We start from the raw sequence: 23,310 nt of genomic DNA on the forward strand, positions 1-23,310 counted from the left end.
TCGGCACCGCCACCGCGGCGGCGCCGCTGCATACATTTCTATGGCCCCTTTTCGCACGGTGCCGCCGCGGCGGTGGCGATTATTTATCGCGGCGCGCGCCGCGGCAGTGAAAAACGTTGCCGCTGCGGCGCCGTGTGTAAACACCCTTACACTATTACACATATTAGCTAACAAACACTTTTCTAATTTCAATAGAATCAATGAAAGAAACTTGCTTGGTACTTATTTACTCTATTATCCTACCTACCCAACGTAGTTTCTTACTGCGCTTTGAATGTGTAACCGCTCACCGCTAGCTGTCGAGTAACAGCACTCTTCACTTAGTTCGTACCGCTTAATGCAATCTTGCATCAAACTGTCACTTTTATAAAATAAAATATATAATCAGGTAATATTTATTTGATTTTTTGTCTATAGACTTCTTATCAACGATGCAGGTTATTATTTTTGCTTTAGTATGTAATTAAGAATGACTTGTTAATTAGCACTGTAGTAACTTAGAACAACATAACTGGTTGAATAGCTAATTACATGTTAACTTAACAAACATAGGCATTATAAAGTACGTTAAAACCCTTTCTAGTTGATTTATACTTGTTTACCACTTGTCATAGCTAGTCGCTATACAAATTACTTTATTTATTTTAAATTATTTAATATACTACACATATCACTGCAAACACAAAGTGATTTTTGAATAGCTACTACATTTCCTAAATTTCAAGTCATAGTATCTTTAGGCAATATATAGATATGGAAGAAAAGTACGCTTTCGACTGTATAACTCCACAATTGAAACACTTACGCTTTTGTGGTTACTATCAGCTGGATCCTAATACTCCCAAATATTTCAATATTTTGCATAAAATTTACATGCGCTTCAGCTTAATATTGATCACTGTTTTTGCGATTCAGGAAGCCGTTCATATTTTTAACGTAAGTTTGTATCTCAAAATATAATTAGTAGTAAGTGCAGCTTATTAATATGTTAGCTTTGGACGTTTAAGGACGCTATCACATTTTTTCACAAATATCAGCGATTTTCAGGTACCATTTTAAAGAATTAGGAGTCACACTGCGAGGATATTTTGGTTTCAAATGAAAGATAATAATATATTCATCTCCACGTCTACACCATAAAAATATATAGCTGCATACAAAATTTTCTCATAAATACGTTTTAACCATCACAATAATCGCAAAAGATTAAAAAAATGGGTTTGATTAGGTACCATTATAGCTAAATACACTGAGCTAAGGAAAATATATATATATATATACATAAAAATTATTGCTTATTTAGTCCCCTATACGAATATCTAAATATTTTAAATAAAAAAAAATAACATTTCCATTTATAAGAAAAATAAGAAACGCTCTCAAATTTCTTCATACATTTTCGCCCTATCAAGAAAGCGGCGAGCGTTGTAACCGCCACTGTACAAGGCGCGCTGATATTAAATGTTATTTTAATGTCCTTAACGTCGATATTCGTACTGACCTGCTAATTTTTGTCATAATTTTTGTGATAGCGTCCTTACGTACAGTATCTTGACGCAGTTCAGATTGGAGATATTTTGAGTTCTGTTATAACTTATAAGACACAAAATAGTTATTTTCGTGAAAAAAAAAAGCCAGCCAAACATAACCTCCTCGTTTTTTGGAAGTCGGTTAAAAAATGTGTGTTGCTATCAATAAATTTATTTGCGAACAAAGTTGCCGACTACATAAAGTTACATTACCAATTATTAATTCTTAAAAATGATAATCTATCTAAATATTTTCAGGTTCAAGATGACAGAGAAAAGATGATAAACGTTTTATTTCTTTTCCTTACACACACAGACTCTATCTACAAACAAGCTGTGTTTTGGTTGAAAGAAGACAAAATAGAGGGGCTTTTAGATACAATGAGAGGTATCATAAACTTCTAAAGATATTGTACATGACTCGACACTGGAAAGGAAAAGTCGCTAACCTCCATATAGGCAACTTTAGGAGAGAGCGTTTTAAAGTTTTAATTTTTGGAAAAAAATTCATATCTTTACAATCTATTGACCGATTTTGGAAATTCCAAAACCTATTGGATGGATGATTTTTTTATCATTTTTTGAAGCTAATACCCAATCTAATATCGCATTAGTTTGGAAGGTAAGTGGCGCTTCAGCGAATATCAGTACTAACTTTAAAAATTTAGAGCCTGGAAAAGTCGCTAACCTCCAAAAAAGAAAAGTTCATTTTTGCTGAACTACCATCACTTTATATATTTCTTAACAGAGATTTTTGCTTACCATCCATTATTGTCTCTTATCAGCTGGTACTTTATTCTTAACGTCCAAAATAAACTAATTAAGGTTAAGATAGCTATTTTAAGATATTTTAAAATGTAGTAATCGAATACTTAAATACAAGCAATTCAATTAAATAACAGTTTCTTTTCTTAGCGACCTGAAAAGAAATGAAATTTTTGACGCATAATTTCCTGTTTTAGTCTTGTCGTCATCAACACATTTCTCGTCAACTGATTCGTTAACAGTGCTTTCGTAATATGCTTAGGCTTACGATGGTTTTGAAGGAGTAAATGATTTATTCACAGATGTTTCCAGTGACAATATTTTAGCATTACCAAAAATCTCGTCAATTGACTCTTCATAGGCCTTTACTTATCCTTGCAGGTGAAGATGGTTTAGAAGAAGTACTTGATTCCTTCTCTGTTATCTCCAAGATTGTCTTTCTTCCTTTCTAGTCCTTTGGTAATTATTTTCTCAAAAAGTAAAAAAACACGTGGTTATACCTTATATAATTTATTACTCAGGGATAATGAAGCAATCTAATGGTGAAATAACTTTTAAGTCGGTTTTGTAGTTTTTGATTTAATTCGTTACAAAAATACAGACACAAAAATACAAAGTTTTCCTCTATTTTTTATGTTATTCGTATAGACTAGAGGACGCCCGCAACTACGGTGCGCCATAATTTGTTTATTGCGCCGGAACCGTACATTTTTCCAGGATTAAGACTATAATAATATGTCCTTTTCTGGAATTCAAGGTATCTCCATGCCGAATTTTAGCAAAATCTGTTCAGCCGTTTAAGCGTGAAGAGGTAGCAGACAGACAGACATATTTATTTTATGAAATGTATTAAAAAGTAAGTAAGTTTAGCATTTTTTTTAAAAGAAGGCAGGTCGCTATAACCCTGACGTCACTGCGACCTATGAGGATGTATTGTGACTCCTTCGCACTAGAGTATCATCCCCAACCCAATACTGCTCATAAATTGAACGATATGGTTGGGGTTTGTACCACGAATTTCCTCTGTGGATAAGTATTCATGGTGACCAAGGTTCGTTCCTGCTCTGTAGTAGAGTAGGACAGTCGAGGAGAAGGTGAACAGGTGTTTCATCCTCCTCCTCACAGAATCTGCAAGTCGTTATGTTACAAATACCCATTCTGTTTAGGTGTTTTTTTTTATGAAATAAGGGGGCAAACGAGCAAACGGGTCACCTGATGGAAAGCAACTTCCGTCGCCCATGGACACTCGCAGCATCAGAAGAGCTGCAGGTGCGTTGCCGACCTTTTAAGAGGGAATAGGGTAATAGGGGAGTTTAGGGAAGGGAAAGGAATAGAGGAGGGTAGGGAAGGGAATAGGGTAGGGGATTGGGCCTCCGGTAAACTCACTCACTCGGCGAAATACAGCGCAAGCGCTGTTTCACGCCGGTTTTCTGTGAGAACGCGGTATTTCTCCGGTCGAGCCGGCCCATTCGTGCCGAAGCATGACTCTCCCACGTTTGTTGAGCTTGCAGTGTCCAGTTAGGCTTCTGGTAAGGATTCTTAATTGGTTCCTACCCAAGGTGAGCACTACTTTTGATAGTTTCTTGTTGAAGCCAGGAATGAGTGCCTTGGAATGTTCAAGGCCAGGGGTCTCGGCCCATTGCTTCCTGCATAAAACTCAAACTCAAACTCAAATTTTTTTATTCAGAATATTTTTTTTTTATATTCTCTGAACGTCGCGCGTCGGGGCTACACAGATGCCTACCACCGGTTCGGGAACTAGTCTGTGACCCCATTCCTCGAGCACTTGCTTTGAGACCACAGACTGGTTCTAGCCATATATGAAACTCTCAGCCCCAAGCCTAGCCAGTTCGTCAGCGGTTTCATTGCCGGGGACGTTACTGTGGCCCAGGAACCATACTAGGCGGATGTTGTTGTTCCTTCCCAGCACGTTTAACGTCTCAATGCATTCCAGAACTAATTTGGACGAGACTTCTGCGGCAATCAGTGCTTTAAGTGCAGCTTGACTATCGGAGAAGATAAAAAAAGATTTTATTAACTAAGGCCATCTCCAGGCTTTCTAGTGAACAACCAAGGATAGAGAAGTTTAACAATATTTGTAAAAAATATATTTTGATCCTCATACATTCCGGACCAAGAATGCGAGAAATAAACTCAACCTTAACTCTTTTGATTTGTAAATCATATTATATTTTCTTAAGCATCATGCTCTTTGTAATTTAACCTTAACTTCCTCTAAAAATTTGGTTTATATCGTTATTTAAGCTTTAAATTACACAGATTTTTGTTTGTAAGTGTTAAAAAAATCACGTTTGCTTTTTATTCACTGCCTTATTGCTAATGTTTAAAAACTGTCATTGGCTTTTTGTTTTTTCTATTCTTTACCTATTTAAGTAAAATTCTAAGCTGTTGGTTTTCTAATATTAAATAAACAAATAAATAAAAAGTATTTCGCACGTCATATTATACGTGCACTAGCTATTTGATCGAGCTTTGCTCGGTATTCGATGAAAATGACATTTTCTAAAAATGATTCCTAGCTAGATCGATTTATCGCCCCCGAAACCCCCTATATACTAAATTTCATGAGAATCGTTGGAGCCGATTCCGAGATTCCAATTATATATTTATATACAAGAATTGCTCGTTTAAAGATATAAGATACATGTTTGAACGGTAAACGCGTAATTATTTCCGATGAAGTACATCGTAACACGTCTTGTGTTTAACATCTCAATTTTTGTTCGCCCATTGAACACGGCGTATTTACTAAAATGTGTTTAAAAATAATATTAGTCCTAACAGCATTCAAAATGGCCGTGAAGGTGCGATAATTTTTTAAAAGCTTAGATGGACTTCACGAAGAATACTTTGGACACTTATAGTATTCAAGAAACCTTTATATAGAAATTAAGACTATAACAGCATTCGAGTGCCCACAATTATAATACCAAGTACAGTCACTCTGGGAAGAAACCACTGCACAACTAATTCACTTATAATTGGCACATAAAGTTGACTTATACACCACTATGAGGTCAAGTAACAAGGTCAAATGGTACTAAGTGCATTTCGTTCTATACATTACTATTACTGGCGTATGACCTTATAGCGGATTTATAATTATTTCTTGTAGTCTATTACAAGTGTAACTTACTGGAGCAAGTTTTTTCAAGTATATTTACACCTTTGAAACACTTGTATAGGCCATCTTAGCCTGTACTGTGCCTATAATCTCGTTCTATACACGACTATAAATCAACTTATAAGAACGTCTACTATAACAAACCCAAACGAACTCCGTGTAACCTGTTGTAAGCTTGGTAGTAAAACCTGGAACCACTAAGAGAGAGTTACTAGTGGTGCAAGCCTATAAACTGTGCACTTTAGGAGAACTTTGTTACTTGGGTGATACAGTAATCAATGTCTGAAATCCATTTATAAAGTCTTGAATTTAGCATTATTTTCGCTATAGTCACACAGAAACTAAAAAAATACAGGTAAAAATGATTAAAACGCAGCATTTTCCTCTTATCAGTAGACACTTTTGACTTAACAATATCTTTATTGAAATAACCAGAGGACCTTTTCGCTTAACCCCCATAGCTTAACTTTTGAGAGAAAGCAAAAATTGCTGATGCGCCATAGTAAACAATACGAGCTAGTGGAATAATCGCTTAAGTGTTATTCATGCTCCAAATAAGTAATGGAAAAATAACTTAAGCGACATAGGTGTAAAAAAGACCGTTTTGAGCGTCGTTCAGTGAAAAGATTTATAAAATAATGCCAATTTTCATTTTGCTAACTGACCACAAAATTACTGTGATTGCTTTGAAACCCCGATCATTCGACGCAGAAAAATCTTCTGATTACAAATATATATATATATATATATATATATATATATATATATATATATATATATATATATATATATATATATATATATATATATATATATATATATATATATATATATATATATATTTGTAATCAGAAGATTCAGCATTTTCTGATAAAGTGCCTAATAAGGCACTTTATCAGAAAATGCTGAAACAGGCCCTAGGGTTTTGTATGTAATATCTATTTTGTGATTTGTGTGGGCAAGCGCCCGAGCGTCATGAATTTTTCCATCCAAAGTTTAACAAATGTTACTCTTCCAGCGCTGCTACTTTCACAGTGAACTTTATGTAGAGAACCCATACCCACACCCAAGGTATTGTCACTTAGTTTTGTTGCACCGTATAGTCCCGTGTGTACACAAACCCGGGTAGGTCAGCTCGCAATCAGTCCTATCGGATTCGATAAGCCTCTCAATTTATAAAGAGTTTTAGAAGAATACATCGACACTGGAAAGGAAAAGTCGCTGAAGCGCCATTTTGTCCATATTGAGTTATAATAGGCTATTCACAACTTTTTTGACAGATTCTCCATACTTGATCTGTCAAGTTAATTGGTGACTAGCCTTATCAGGAAGTGGTGAAACAGGCCCTTAAAGTACTAAATACCCTAAAGTATTATCACTAAGTTTTGTAACACCCCTTATAATTCCGGCTAGGTCGGCCTGCCTCAGTCCAAACTCCAACTTTACACGATCGGCCTTCGTCGTTTATCAGCCAAATTCAATGTAATATTATACAATATACATGTAAAAGTGTGCCTGTCTGTATGTCTGTTTATCTGTTACCTCTTCACGCCCAACCCGCGGAACCGATTTTGCTGAAATTTGGTATGGTGATGCTTTGTAACCCGGGAAAGGACATAGGATGCTTTTTAACCCGGAAAAATGTACGCGATAATCGAATTTTAGCGCAACGGAGTCGCGGGCGTCATCTAGTTACATAATAAGTTTCACCAACAACCTTAAAACTTCTTAATTTACTCATTTAGGTCCGATCTACAATCAGGGTCAACCTGAGCACAGAATGTATTTTCAACCCCTGAGGCGCATTGGATCACTGCTTCTTCGCGTAGACAATGGCATGGCTCTTATGACATGTTTCTTGTGGATGTTGCTCCCAGTAATTGGACATATTCAGTCCAGAACTATTGAATTCTCTTTCTGGGTTCCTTATGATTATAACAGGGATCCACAGTAAGTATTGTTAAAGTAACTACGCAGCATTGTTTACTCAAGCATATTTTTTACGGATATTTTAATGCTTTTTTCACCCCGTCTCCCGAGATTGTTTAAAATCTAATTTTAGTGTTAGTGAAAAGTAGGATCTAAAAGATTAAAGCCTAAAATTTTAGCCTAAAATATATTAAAACTCTTCTGATCATTTTCAGTTTTTATTTTACAGCAATTTACGTTTGGGTCACAGAATCGTGGCAGGCCTTCGGTAACACGACCATGGACATATTCATAGCCGTCCTGTTGGCTCAATGCAAAATACAAATACAAATTTTAAGGTGAATGACTATTCACACCGAAACAAGTACTTTTAGGGTTGACTGGCCCAAAATATATTATTTAGACTCTACTTTTACTTTCTGCTTTGCTTACTAGGTTTCAATAAAACTGACATCAAAATCAGTGTAGTACACAAATAATAATTATTATATTATTTTATGTACTTAATACCTATAAAAGTTATAAAACGATTAAATAGAAAACATTTTTTCCCAGGTTTGAATTAACTAATTTGGTAAAGAGAAGTAAAGATTTAGCACAAGAATCAGACGAGCCTTTTGAGGAAGCACTAAAACAACGCTTTGAGATGCTAGTGCTTCATCATTGGAAAATACTAGAGTAAGCATATTAACTTAATATCAAAATATTTTTTTTATTAAAAAACAAGATGGCGAATTCTTGTAATTAAAAATATTTTGCTCTCTGAAACTTCCATCTCACACGAACTACTTAATATCACAAAATATAGTATTGTGATTGGAACATTATTACATTTCAGTTTTGTAAACGTTGTTCAAGAAATATACGGAGGAGCTATATTTTATCAGTTCTTAGTCGGAGGTTGGATTATTTGTACATCCGTTTACAAAATGGCTGATGTAAGTATACTAAAACAACAATGAAAATGCTGTCAGAACATAATACTCGTATAGCATCATACGATAGCGACTGCCTGAAAAAAAATATTGTGTCAGAAGCAACTCCAATAGTTCGTATGCTAAAAGCATTTTAATCTGATAATTATAATTAAAATACTTCCTAATTATTATAATTGATCCCAAGGGTCAATTCAGACCACAACAGGCTTCAATTGCGTAAGACGTCATACAATTTACATGTCCCTTAATACCCCTTGAAAACAACTTTAGAAATGCATCTACGCGTCGTATTGCGGTCTGAGTTGACCCTTATCCTCCTTTAATATTATTATATCTCATATTTCAATAATAATATGTTGGTGTACTTTATCCGTTTTTTAAGTAACAAATAAGAACATTTTCAGCTTAATCCTGCCTCAGTGGAATTCGTATCGATGACTACCTACATGTTCTGCATACTTACTGAAATATTTGTATACTGTTACTACGGAAGTGAGCTGACTAATGAGGTATTTCATTGCTTGCAATGCTTGGTACTATCAGAAAAAATTATTTATATACAGAGAACTAGCGACCCGCCCCGACGTCGCATGGGTATAAAATATATAGCCACTAAAAAAATGATTAAAATCGATAGCCTATGATCCTTCACGTGGTCTACTTTATATTTGTGCCAAATAACATAAGAATTGCTCCAGTAGTCCGCGAGATAAGCCCTTTCAAATAATTTCCCCCGGTTTTTCCACATTCTCCTATTAATATTAACGTGATAAAATATAGCCTGTTGTATATATGTAGCCTCCCTCAATAAATGAGCTATTAAACACTGAAATAATTTTTTAAATCGGATCTGTAGTTCCTGAGATTAGCGCGTACAAGTTAGCTCTTTCAAATAATTTTCCCCGTTTTTTTCCACATTTTCCTCTATTTCTTCGCTCGTATAAGTCTTAGCGTGATAAAATATAGTCTATAGCCTTCCTCGATAAATGGGCTATCTAACACTGAAAGAATTATCAAAATTCGTTGCGTAGTTTTAAAGATGAAAGGGAAAAAAGGGACATGAGGAAAAAAAAGCGACTTTGTTTCATAATATGTATAGATTACATGATCTGGCCAGATTATGTCCAGCCCAGCCAACGGATTGCAATAAACATTCATTTTATTACATTAACCCGACCAAATAACGGAGGTCTACATATAAATCAATTTCTCCAATTCTACCAATAGCAGTTTCATCCAGACAACTTTGATTCTTGCAAGAATTTAACACTGTAACAGTAACTTATGTAATGTTTTAGAGCGACATGTTAACGAACGCTGTGTATTTTATGGACTGGCTCGAAATTTCGCCATTGGATAGAAAGAAAATAATCATATTGATGGAAAGGGTGAAACGTCCTATAGTACCCATTGCTGGGAATCTCATACCTCTATCAAATGTCACATTTGTAAAAGTGCGTATTTTCACTTATAATACCACAAGAGCTTCAAAATTATCGGGTATTTCCCGATAGGTTCGTTGCAAACAAATGAAGGAGTCAAGTTTTTCAGGTTAAAAAATCACGAGCGCGAAGCGCGAGTGATTTTTCCTGAAAAACTTGACGACTTTATTTGTTTGCAGGGAACCTTGAGGGAAATGCGAGATAATTTTGAAGCTCGTGTGGTATTCGGGGGATTATTTTTCCGTCCCAAATGTCGGCCAATAGAATAAGAATTTGTTTTTTATATATAGCAACTACCAGAGAAAATTTTCAAAAAATTATCAGTATAATACCATGTAGATTGTACCACGTGACGTCGAATGGTGCAATTCTATTGGTCGATATTTGGGTCGGAAAAATAATCATTATAATATTATGATTGTGTAATAAATCTTGATATACAATCATAAACATTTTGGCAAGTTTTTTTAAGTAATAAAATTAATGTTTAAATTATTATTGTTATTTTTCAGGTAGTAAAAAGTTCGTATTCTTTTTTCGCACTGCTAAAGGCTACAAACGAATAGAGAATTTAGATTTTTTCTCCATGAAATTAATTGCAATAAGTATAAACTACTCGTATTATATTAGGCAGCACTGTAGCTCTTTGTTTCTGTTTAATAAATCCTATAATACAATATTAAAAGTTTTAATTACAATTTTCAATTGTTGTTTACTTTAATTCTCCTATATTATAAATGCATCAATAATACATGTAAAAAGTATTATTGATGCAATCCAGTCTGTTTCCTGTCAAACATGTAAAAAGTATTCGTCGATGAGCAGCTCATGCTCATGCTCATGCTCATGCTCATGCTCATGCTCATGATCACAGACCAGACCTGACCTAGACCACTCATGGACAAACCAGAGCCAATACTTTTTACTGGTTTTGAATTTTACTAACTTTTCTATGTCACATTTTTTCGTATTGACAATTTACATTTTTTGATGTGTTTTCGGTAGTCTTTCTCTGAAGATTATATATGTCGTAGGATTATTTGACAAATCGAAGTATCGCGAAAATTCTAGGGATTTCGCAAAAACACGGTTAATTAGATAATGCTGTTTATATTTTTCAATTTTTCTAAAAAAAGTTAGGTTTTTTGGGAAAACGAGAGTTGCTTTAGTAACATTGTACATTCTTAACTCCGATTGGCTTAATTTTTGCTTACTGGCCAACACTTATTCTGATTGGTTACTATATTTTCCTATGTATCTTTGAGGTATTAGACCATGACATTGCCTCTTCATAGGAACTTTACTTTTTTTAAACTCTCTCTCTCTCTCCCTACCCTATTCCCTTCCCTACCCTCCCCTATTCCCTTCTATTCCCTTCCCTTCCCTTCCCTACCCTCCCCTATTACCATATTCCCTCTCAAAAGGCCGGCAACGCACCTGCAGCTCTTCTGATGCTGCGAGTGTCCATGGGCGACGGAAGTTGCTTTCCATCAGGTGACCCGTTTGCTCGTTTGCCCCCTTATTTTTATAAAAAAAATGTAATTCATAAATATCACGAACCAGAATGCAAAATATAAAACTCGTCAAACGACTGCAAGTTGCTAACGGTCTTTCACGAACCAGATAAACCGAGATTTTTCAGCACTGAGCAGGCTGATGATGATGAACTATAACTAAGAACACTATCGATGAAGTCAGCTTTAAACCAAAAAAACTAGATCAAAATCGGTCCACCCGTTTGATGCTACGATGCCACGGACAGATACACACACAGACAAACATACAGACAGACAGACACGTCAAACTTATAACACCCCTCTTTTTGTCGAGGGTTAAAAAGATAAATTCCGGTTAAAAAAACTCAGACACTGGGTACTAGTACTACATATTTTATTGCTTACTACTAATCAAATTGTCAAAGCCAAGTTTTTAGATATTCATAAACCTAATAACATAGGTTGTTGTGACATATCACATAATATGCCAATACAAAACAACTTTAATAATAGGTTTAGACATACATAATGACTTTATGAATCAAGGAGAATAAATACGCTAGCTTCAGCACTATTTTAAATAAAATGAAAAAAAAATTGCCAGCTCAGCTAATTTCATACCTCGGCCTCACAGAAAACCAGCGAGACTCCTGATAACTATGACGTTATGGGCTACGGCTGCTGCGCGCATGAGTCGCAAGACGTCACTTTTGTAATTTCTCTAGTAGAGCGAGTGTTTATCGATCTAATAATATGAGTCGCGAGAAAGGACATAGGATAATTTTTATCCCGGAAAAATGTACGGTCCCCGCGCAATAAACAATTTTTTGCGCAACAGAGTTCATCTAACTGTATAGTTATAAGTATTTAGAAGTTGTTATGAAATTAAGAGCACCAATCCTTTGTTTCGGAAAACGTCCAGGTTCAAGTTTGACTAAGTATATGACATAAAAAAATTTAAAAAATAAAAATATCCATAGCCGAACATATAACCTCCTCCTTTTTGAAAGTCGGTTAAAAAGCAAACATATAATTATATAATTTATTAATAAATTCGCAAGAAGAAAAAAAACAATGTAGCTACGACTGGCGTACCTTTTTAAGCCAGCATGCTACAAGCTGGTTTAAAATGTTTTATGAAATAAAAGTACCTGTAATTTGTTTTCTGTACAAGAGTTTGTAGTCTTAAACTGAGTGTAAAATTATAATTTATGTATAAATCATGAGTATACAGATACACATAATGACTAATTATCCACGACAGCTGACAGGAACATAATTTTATGCTACAGCAATCGTAAGTATAGGTTTCGGTGTTATTTCACACCTTGTTAGAATTAATTTCACACCATTCGTAAAAAGAATACCAAACTTGAAAGTCAACGACTTGAAAAACAAGAAGTTTCTAAAATTAATTTGAATATGGAATCGAATTTTGCATATCAAAGTGTAGCTCCACATTTGAAAAATTTGAGATTAGTTGGCTATTATCAGATAGATCCTAGATCACCGACATTGTACAAATATCTGCATAAGATTTATATGCGCATAGGTTTAATTTGGATATGCGGGTATACAGTCTTACAGGCTTTAAAGATATTAGAGGTATAATATTTAATATTTTAGTGTTTTTTTTTTCATAAAAAGAAAGGACTAATTATTGTGCTCTACAGTTCTTACAATTTGTAGAGTAGGTTGATCTAGAAGCTAATGGTAGATTGATAATAGTGCAAAAAAAACTTGGAAAACATTGCATTTAATTACTAAGTTTTCTGAGACAAACTGTAGGAATTGTAAGATAATACTTTAAAAACAATTTTATAGAATTTTTCAAATAAGCTATTAGTAAGAAGTAGTAGTAAGGATACCCCAAGAACTTCTCATATGGGTAAAATAAGGGGGGTTTAATTTCTTACCTACATTAATTTTCAAAACTAATGCACTAGTTCAGATAGAATATTTTGACAGAGACGCATAGTAGTATGCATAATATTGCTAAGTACTTACATACGGTATTACTCGAAAGTTTTACTCCAAATCGAGTAAAAATTATGGTGTGGACCGCAAAACTCACAGCTCGAAGGCTCGCATCGAGCCAGCTCGATGGAATTAAATAAATCTAATTTCCTTCGAACTAACTCGACGCGTGCCGTTGAGCTTTAGTCAAGCATGTGAGTTTTGTGGTCCACGCGATAATTTTTACTCGATTTGGAGTAAAACTATCGAGTAATACCGATAGTGAATACTAACCATTAGAAGGCACGAGCACTGTCCAGTTATATTTCAATCGAAAACACTATTCGTCTTGTTCAAACCGTATGATTTAAGGCCCGAGACGATATGGACAAAGTTATGGCGACGTTATTTCTCTTCCTGTCGCACACCGACTCTATCTACAAACAAATTGTGTTCAGTCTGAAGGCGGATCAAGTTGAACAACTACTGGACATCCTGAGAGGTAGGTCGTAAAAAAAACATATAAACTCAAGTCTTAAATAAACACTGTGCCTACTAATAAAGGTCCTATCCCCACCTTAAATGATCACAGTTGGGTACGGCCTGACCAAGCATAACTCCTCCTTCCTTTGCGGCTCGTTCTGTAGAAACGCACTCTCGTATAGTGAAGAGTAATAATTGTGACATCCATGGAATACTTTTTACGGTTATATTATCTTAACATATTATGCACATACAATTATTGTCTTCTTGTATCTATATTGTAAAGGTAACTTATACTTCAATAGTAACTTGTTCTTATTAGTCACTCAATTCAGTAGGTTAAAAAATGTAACTTATTTATATAAATTTGTACTACTCAGATTGTAATATTACCTATAATATAAGCTTGTAATAGGTTTACCTTTTAAGTAGGTGACTCACTCTAGTATGTAATAAAAGTAACTTAACTCAACTAACTTATTTTCTTACATAAGTTTGTAATATTAAGATTTTATAGTATCTTTATAAGTTGTAATAGGTGAACAACTGTTATTGGCCCTATTTCCTATTGTTAGTAGAGCTTTTAATGCCTAACATATAATATGCTTATGTAATAGTTTACAGTATAATATTAGCTATACAAGTGTTAGTGATATAATGGCTGTTGTTGTTCCGAATAATAAATAAAAATAAATAAATGGAATAAAATAAGCAGAATTTAGTCCAGTCCAGATAATCTATACAGTATACACAAGTCTAAAACGTAACAAAATTTTATCAGGTGAACTCTACAATCAACGCGAACATAAGAAGCAGCTGCTAACAACAGCTCGGTACAGCGTCATTTTGCTCAGCATCATAAATGCAATGGCTCTACTCACTTGCTTCTTGTGGGTAGTGATTCCTGTTATACGTCACGTGCAAGGAGAAACCGTGGAGTATGAGATTTGGCTGCCGTTTCAGTATAACTCTGATCTGACGTAAGTTTGTTCATGATTTGAAGTCCAGAACGATTTGTTGGCATCTTTTGGCTGTGTAGATATTTTCAAGCCTACTACGCCTTATCAATTATGTCATAGTAATATCGTGCCCACTGCCCAGAAATGTAGCGTGACTTAGTGGGGTATATAGATATTTTTGGGGGCCCTCAGGAAGGGTAAAGTTTTCTCACGAACGACAAAAACGCTAAAAATTAAACAGTAATTATTCGAACGCACGATTTACGCAAAGAAAATAGATTTTTTTCATTTATTCACTTGTTATTAAAAAATGGAAAGATTTTTCGTTTTTTCTTGATGTTGGTCGCCCCAGAGGTCCGAGTGCCTCCTCTAGTATAATTCATTCGCTAGCTATGCTTCTGTTTGTGTTTTTGACTATCGCATTGTGATGTTAAAGATACTATGTTTTTTGTTTCACAATTCTCTTTATAAAATGTTGTTTGGTTGTTACATAGGTTTTACATAATAACCATAGTGGTATGGATATCAACATCTTCGCTGGCATTTGGGAACACCACTATGGATGCTTTGATAGCTTTCCTACTGGCTCAGTGTCAAACGCAGATTCGTATTTTAAGGTGGGTTAATATTGCTTATTATAATCTATAGCCCGGTAGCCGAACACGTAGAAATTCAGACCGTCACCACTAATAATAATAATTGTATCTTTTACTTGCGCAAGACCATTCTGCTATCTCATGTTTGTAAACGATATTTTGCCATATATTGTTATGTCAAAGGTCAACAGCTAAATTTAGTATAGCTTCTAGTTACCTTCTTACAATATAGTTAATTACTTATTTATTTCTAGTCGTCTATCGTGGACAGGGCCTATATTTACTTAACTATTATTAAAACAAAATTGATTATTGAAATTGTTGAATTTACTGCAGGTATACGTAATTTTCTTGTCTGTGTCCTCAGAGTTGAACTACAAAACGTAGTGCAGAGAAGTATAGAGGAGGCTTTGGCCTCTGGAACTACCTTCGAACAAGTACTGATGAGACGGTTCAAGGCCATACTTGATCACCATAACGAGATAATGAAGTAAGTTGTAACTTAAATCACGACCTCTGTGGCTCAGTTGGTGGGCTGTTGGTAGCTCAAGCCGAGGGTCGCGGGTTAGAATCCCGCCGAGGGAACAAAAAGTTTCCAAAGCTCCTGAGTCATGGATGTGTATTAAATGTGCGTCATATAATAAAAATCTTTAATATAATATGTATAGTATAAAAGTATTAAGTAAATATATTTCCGTTGTCTGGTACCCGTAACCTACCACGGGGCCAGACTGACGTGGTGTGAAGCGTCCATGGATACTATTATAATATTATTATTATTAAATGGTGTTTAAGTGATTTCGTCACCCTCATCCATGTTTCTCCAAAAAAAGACGTGTTTTCAAATTTCTTGTCGTACCTACCTACTACCTACTGGATGCTTTCATAATAATTATTATTATTATTGTTAATTGTAGGGGGTGATAAAAATAGATCTGTGACTTTTGCATAAAATATCGTAATAAGTACTTATTTATATTTTTACTTATGCATATTTTTTTTTCTATACGCCGAAGCCATATCACTCATTCGATTCGTCTAAGATTTATCTGAAATCTGTTATTCACACTCTCATTTCCTCTATTTTAGATTCGCAAAAACTGTAGAAGATATTTTCAGCGGACCGATTTTTTATTTGTTTTTGGTGGGAGGCTGGATTATTTGCACATCCCTGTATAGAATAGTTGACGTAAGTTAACACTATCACCATAACTACGAGTATCTTGCTTCGTTTGACGTAATTTGACTCTTATTACCATCGTCACAATGTCGATATATGGAAAGCTATACAAATGTCTATGATGGTACTAATCTAAAGCACGGTTTTTTGTAGAAATTTGAACTAACTCATTCTATCGTTGCAGATGACTCCTACTTCTGTACAATTTTTTTCTATGACGTCCTACTTGTTTTGCATACTATTGGAATTATTCATTTACTGTTTCTATGGTGGTGAGGTAACCTTTGAGGTAAGTGTATTATTATTGTGTCCCTCACCTCTGTGGCTCAATTGGTTGAGTGTGTGGCAGCTCAAGCCGGGGGTCGCGGGTTCGAATTCCGCCGACGGAACAAAAATTTTTCAATTTTTGTTCCGTCGGCGATTTTCAATTTTCAAGATTTTAAAGTGACAGGAGACATAAAAATATAGTAATTTAAATTCTGAAAAAAAATATATGTGTTAGTTAAGGATCTAACACAGTGGAATTTATATTCCATTACACAATATCATGAACTTCACTCGATAGAAAAAAATCCCAAAGTTACCTCTTAAAAGAAGAGGTAACTTTGGGATTTTTTTCGAAATTGCCACACGAATTTCGAACGAAATTGCCATACTATGTCCAAATTATTTGGAATTTTCAGATAATATTTGTACTGAATCAAAGACAAAGAATATATCTAGGGCGTTTCGTTTTTTTGACTCGATTTAATTGATGTATGAAAAAACGACGATAAAAAACGAGAAAAAACTATAAAATTGCAGGCGCAAAGGTTCGGCTGGTACGCTTTCAGTCACACACTTTGCGAATACAGGGCCGTTTGTGAAACACCATCGCAAGTAGGTAGCTAGCTATTTGTATGAGAGAATAAGACATGGAAGATAGAACATTATTTTAGACAGTATTAAAATTACTAGAGATCGCCCAATGGTCGAAATTCGACCTTAGTTTCAACGACATTAGGACTAATATCTATATTTTGTAAAAAATATTGACTTTCAGACTGGCCGTGTAAGCATTGTCTAATGCCGGCTCTTGATATAGGCGAACGCGTTGGCCAACGCGTCTGCAGACGCGTTGGCAGTGCGCTTGCAACGGCGTTTGTGAGTAATCCACACATAGGAAGGTCGTTCAGTATGCTTTGGATCGCGCCAATGTGCGGACGGATTCAAAATGGATGTTGAGTCGCTAACAGCTGCAGCTGTATATTTATTGACAGCTTATAATTACTGTGTAAATGTGGACAAGAAAAAGTTTAAAGGGTATTCTCGAAATAAATAAATAAAAGGCGAGAAAACGTAACAAACAAAGAAATAAACTCACTTTTACATAATATTTTATAATATTAAAATAATATAAGTAATTATTTTATTACCTACTTATTATTTATTAAATTATTACATACAAAAATTATTACATATTATAATAATTATCATAATTATAACTCCGGGCAAACTGATCGCGCGGCCTATGTGTGGATGGAGCGCGAAGCTTGCGACAAATGTCCTTTGATCTTTTGCCGACATTTCCGACCCGCGCGGCAAGCTCGCAGATGCGTCGGCCAACGTCTAAATACCTACGGCCAACGCGCGAACGCCCGTTCTACACATTGGGCCAACGCGTCTGCAGACGCGTTGGCCAACGCGTTCGCCTATATCAAGAGCCGGCATATTAGTAGCTAAGATTCAATAAAAAAACTATAATCCATTAATTTCAATTTGTCACCTTGTTGTCAACAGACTTCAACCATAAATAAAAGAGTATAATTCGTATGTATAGGCTTGTCAATCAAAAATCTGTCATTTTTCCTAGTGTGTGTGTTATAGTGTGTGTAATGTTTTATTTGTTAAAAACAATGATATTCTATGTTACTAACGTAACTAGATTGGAAGTTTACGGTAGCAACGCGTTGCCACTTCGAAGATGCCTGCAGGCATATCTCACATACATAATGACATATCGAATATATGACTTGACATTGTCTTTTGAACAAAAAAGTGGTTACGCATTTCTGAGAATCTTTTGTAAGACATTGCTACTCTATTGGTTAAAAATATATGAGTAAAGGCTTGATTTCAAAATAATATTAGCTCGATGCACTCCTTCACCATGTAAACTATAACTGTGCAAAATTTCATTCACCTACGTTTCCCCGTTATTCGTCAAAAGGGATACAAAGTTTTTGGCTCACGTATTAATATATAGATTTTGTTCATACACTAACACACTGTATTTTAGTATGCTCTGTATGGATTTGTCGTTTGCAGAGTGAAAACCTAACGGAATACATATATTGCATGGACTGGCTGCAGACACCTGTAACCCATCGAAAACACATGATCATACTGATGGAGAGAGTCAAACGCCCTATCCAGCCTATGGCTGGGAATATTATTCCGTTGTCTAACGATACCTTTGTCAAAGTGAGTATTATGGCAAGTGCAACATAGAGAGGGAAAATTTTAAACTAAGTATAAATTTTCATTTGCGAATAAAAGAGACGTGAGAACTAAGCGATAGGTCGGTACGAATATTGACCCTACATAGTACACACTTCTTACGAATTCGTTTGCCAAAGTATAGGTCTACCAGGCAGGCCCGGATCTACGTTATAGAAAGGGGGAGCAAAATCCCAATTTGCCGCCCTCCAAGCAAAAATAGGTAATAATTTTCATGGTCACATAGGTTTTGGCAAATTTGGATGGCAGATTTAAAAAAAAATATATCCTTGATCATTGGATAAATTTTTAATATATATTTTGCATGTCTCACACACACAACCAGCCGTTATAAGGAAAAATAATCGGCCAAGTGCGAATCGGACTCGCGCACGTTGGGTTCCGTACCATTATAGAGCAAAATTAGGCCAAAATTTGTGTTTTTTGTATGGGAGCCCCCCTTAATTTTTATTTTATTTTAATATAATTATCATATATTAAAGTACACATAATATAAATAAGGAATTTGAGAAAAAATAAAGTACCTACCTACTTGTTGCCATTATTATATTTAGAGCAAAAAAGGCCAAAATATTAATTTTATTTTTTGTTTTTAGTATTTGCTGTTATAGCGGCAGTAGATATACATAATCTATAAAAAATTCAGAAGTCTAGCTATAGCGGTTCTTGAGTTACAGCCTGCAGACAGACAGACAGATGGACAGACATCGAAGTCTCAGTAATAGGGTCCCGTTTTTACCCTTTGGGTACGGAACCCTAAAAAAGGATTAAAATATTTTATTTCAATTACACCGGTCAATTTCTTTTCTCACTTTTTGCCATCAGATCCTGGTAGACCTATGTATAAGTAGGCAAGACAGAGAGGATATTGTTTCCTTTCCTCTTAAACCAATTTTTAATTAAGGTCTACTTGGGGAAGTCCGTCTGGGGGGGTAAGTTCATCTAGCGAAAATAACTTCCATATTTAAACGACTACTTTCATGGCTCATTGGGTAAAACAGTATTGCAGTGTAAAGTTTGATCTAAGAAACAAACATGTCGCTACTAACTACCTGTTACAAAAAAAAAACGATCTGCAAATTTTTTCCCGTTTTGTATTCGTATTCGGAGTGTAAGTCTCTGCCAAAAAATTAAAAAAAAAGTGGCAATACGAAGGATTTTTTGGAGTTACTTGGATCACGTAAGTAATTTGGTGATCCTTTTACTTATTACTGGTGCTCAATTCGTTAAAATCGCTTTAATTTGGTTATTATCACCTGCAAAATATTTCTTACCTAAAAGTACAATAGTGGGGAAGTCCATCTAGCTTGCTTAAGGAAAGGCCGTCATATGCCGTTCTCACCTCCAATCAGATGTTGACAACATCTGATTGGAATTTGGAGGTCAGAACCTTTTCAAACCTACTAGATGGCATTGCTTATAAAGTCGCCTGGTAAACAAGTGCCCTCGAAACCTGACCTCCACCACCGAAAATTATTATGATTTGGGCTGATAACTTTATAAAAAAATATGTTATTTTATAACGTTGTTTTATTTTAAATTACGGATTACCCATGTCAAAAAAAATTGATAGCCCTGAACCCAAACACATGCCGGACTTGCCCCAATTATTCTTTTACTCAATAAACACTAAATGAGGCTTTAAGCTTGTAATTTGTAACAGTATAGTTTCTTCTTCAATACCTCGTACTTACAGATGTCTCTATCTGGTTTTTAGTCTGTTTAGTGAACATACGATGTCGAAAATCGCCTTTAGACGAACTGGCCCCAAAGACTGGGAAAGTCCGTCTACAAGATGTTTCATTGAAATATTATTAACTATAATATTTGCCACACAATTAATACGTGGGGACATCTAACATTGTATTAGGTTTATAAAAGATTACTTTATCATCTACTGTGAACACCGTCTTTCTAGAGTCATTACGTCAAAAGAATTAATAGGGGCAGCTCAAAGCCAACTTCAAATAAATGCCGATCTTCCCCAAGTTGACCATATTATTAAATTTTGATGTGCGAATGAAACAAACGTAAAAAGTAAGCGATAGGTCAATACGCTTACTTCTTACGAATTAGAATTCTTACGTACATCGGACCCGGGCTAAATACTCATAATATTATAATCAATTTTTTCAAATAATATTAGGTATGTACTATTATAATAATACGTTATTGTTGCAGATTATGAAAAGCTCGTATTCTTTCTTTACTCTGCTAAAAGCTACTAATGAATAAACAAAATATATTAATATCCAAATTAGTACCCACTTAGTGCTTACTTGCTTTTAGATAAGTATTATATTACTGTACTATAATTATTATTATAATGAATTAAATAATAAAAAAATATTATGTGGAATAACGAATAATAAAAAAGGAATAATCTTTCAGTTAAAACATAAAGTCTATGGCAAAAAATCTATTAATTAAAAATCTTCTAAGCTCATATCGCCATTATGTGTAAAAAATGTGGCCCAGTCAACGTAAGCTTAAAATATTATACTAGATTTAAGAATCTCGGAATTCGAGATACCAAGCTGCAAGTCTGTATATTTGTATATTGACACCCTAAATGTTGTCTCAAAACCTATATAAGGTCAGGTGGGGTAAGATGGACGCGGGGGGGAAGAGAGACTGTAACTAATAACAAGAAAACTATCACGCCGAGCTCAATGGTGAGTACGTCCATAAAACAGTTTTAGGCGTAGTTCATATATTCTTTGATAGATGAAGCTACAACACGGCAACTAAGCGAGTAAAAGAGGGAGAAAAAAAATCTGTTTTCAAACTAAAAAAGCCAAGTCCTTGTTTGTGTTATTAAAATATTAAAAACATCAGTTTTGCGGTTGATTACTAAGGAAAGTGTAATTATTACGTTTAATCTTTATTTTTTACGTATTGCATTGTTTGTAGTGTGTGTTTTTAGTGCTTTTTCGAGGTCAATAAAACATAAACTTTAAAATGGCAAGCTGGGAAAGAGGCTATACCAGGTTAAGAGAAACATATGTTCCTCTTTCCTCGTTTCAAGGGGTAACAAACATTTTTAAAATCCGCTAAAATACCGGCTGACTTTTAAGTACTGGTTTGTAAAATGAACCTACCTATGTGTATGAACAACCTTTTCTATGGGACCAACTTTCGTACCCGAAATAAAAAGTCAGCTGTTCCATACAAAAGTATCGATCACCTATGACCAAAATGTATGAAATAGTAGATTTTTTCTTTCGAGTACGAAAGTTGGTCCCATGCAAAAGGTTAAGGTTTATCCTACAGGTTTATACCAACTAATATTAAGTAGAAATGCGAAAGTCTGTCTTTTTGTCTGTCTGTCTGTTGCGTTTTGACGCCTAAGCCACTGAACCAATCTTAAGAAATTTGGAAGATAGCTTGATACCCGGGGCTAGGGACATAGGCTCCATTTGAACCGATCTAACCGGGACGCTAAAAAGGGTTCATGTTTTGAAAAATTGTGCCAAGCGCGATATAACCAAAACGCGGACGAAGTCGCGGGCGAAAAGTTTTTTTCTAAAACATTCATTTAATACCAGAAAAAGTTTAGCAACTCTGACCTTACCTATATGTTCCTGTTAATCCCAAATTTAGTTTTTGTATGCTTTCAGCCTAAATAAGGCCTTATTTTAAACTAGGGAAGGTTTCATTCCCTTAACTCAAAGAAAATGATTAATACATGCTATAAAACACTTAAAAACATGAGTATTTACTTAAAAATATTTTTTTTTTTTTATGAAATAAGGGGGCAAACGAGCAAACGGGTCACCTGATGGAAAGCAACTTCCGTCGCCCATGGACACTCGCAGCATCAGAAGAGCTGCAGGTGCGTTGCCGGCCTTTGAAGAGGGAATAGGGTAATAGGGGAGGGTAGGGATGGGAAGGGAAGGGAATAGGGGAGGGTAGGAAAGGGAATAGGGTAGGGGATTGGGCCTCCGGTAAACTCACTCACTCGGCGAAACACAGCGCAAGCGCTGTTTCACGCCGGTTTTCTGTGAGAACGTGGTATTTCTCCGGTCGAGCCGGCCCATTCGTGCCGAAGCATGGCTCTCCCACGTATAAAATATCTCTCCCACGTATATCGAGTGTTTTAAAGAGGAACTTTTTTATGACCTAGTTTTGTTGCTAAATTGTGCCGTAATTATACGTACAATTTAGTTCTGTGTCAAAAAAAATGTAAGTATATTTCAAAAGCGAAGATTTGTTTCAATTAATATCGAAATAAATGCATAATTTTGATAGCTGAAGGCCAAAATGTTCAAAAACCAGTAAAGTATGTTTCTCTTACCCCACCTGACCTTAAGGTAAAAGCACTAATGCTAGACTCGGAAGTCGGAACTAATAGATGACATGACACTTACGAAAAACATACAATAAACTAAGA

At 35.1% G+C, this 23,310-nt stretch overlaps 2 protein-coding genes across 2 annotated transcripts; both read left to right on the plus strand.

The window, feature by feature from the left end:
- The first annotated feature begins 753 nt into the window (after positions 1-753).
- LOC121740440 (odorant receptor 94a-like) lies at positions 754-10,314 on the plus strand. The gene is made up of 9 exons (XM_042133128.1): positions 754-936; positions 1,788-1,917; positions 7,185-7,389; positions 7,584-7,706; positions 7,924-8,046; positions 8,207-8,306; positions 8,711-8,815; positions 9,605-9,760; positions 10,261-10,314. The coding sequence occupies exons 1-9, from the start codon at positions 754-756 to the stop codon at positions 10,312-10,314; spliced, it is 1,179 nt and encodes a 392-aa protein (XP_041989062.1).
- Positions 10,315-12,666: 2,352 nt separating this feature from the next.
- LOC121740334 (odorant receptor 4-like) lies at positions 12,667-21,152 on the plus strand. Its single transcript, XM_042133004.1, has 9 exons — positions 12,667-12,849; positions 13,573-13,702; positions 14,465-14,663; positions 15,137-15,259; positions 15,606-15,728; positions 16,328-16,427; positions 16,603-16,707; positions 18,726-18,881; positions 21,099-21,152. The coding sequence occupies exons 1-9, from the start codon at positions 12,667-12,669 to the stop codon at positions 21,150-21,152; spliced, it is 1,173 nt and encodes a 390-aa protein (XP_041988938.1).
- Positions 21,153-23,310: the final 2,158 nt, after the last annotated feature.

The sequence above is a fragment of the Aricia agestis genome, chromosome 3 (genome assembly GCF_905147365.1).
Source record: "Aricia agestis chromosome 3, ilAriAges1.1, whole genome shotgun sequence".
NCBI lineage: Eukaryota > Metazoa > Arthropoda > Insecta > Lepidoptera > Lycaenidae > Aricia > Aricia agestis.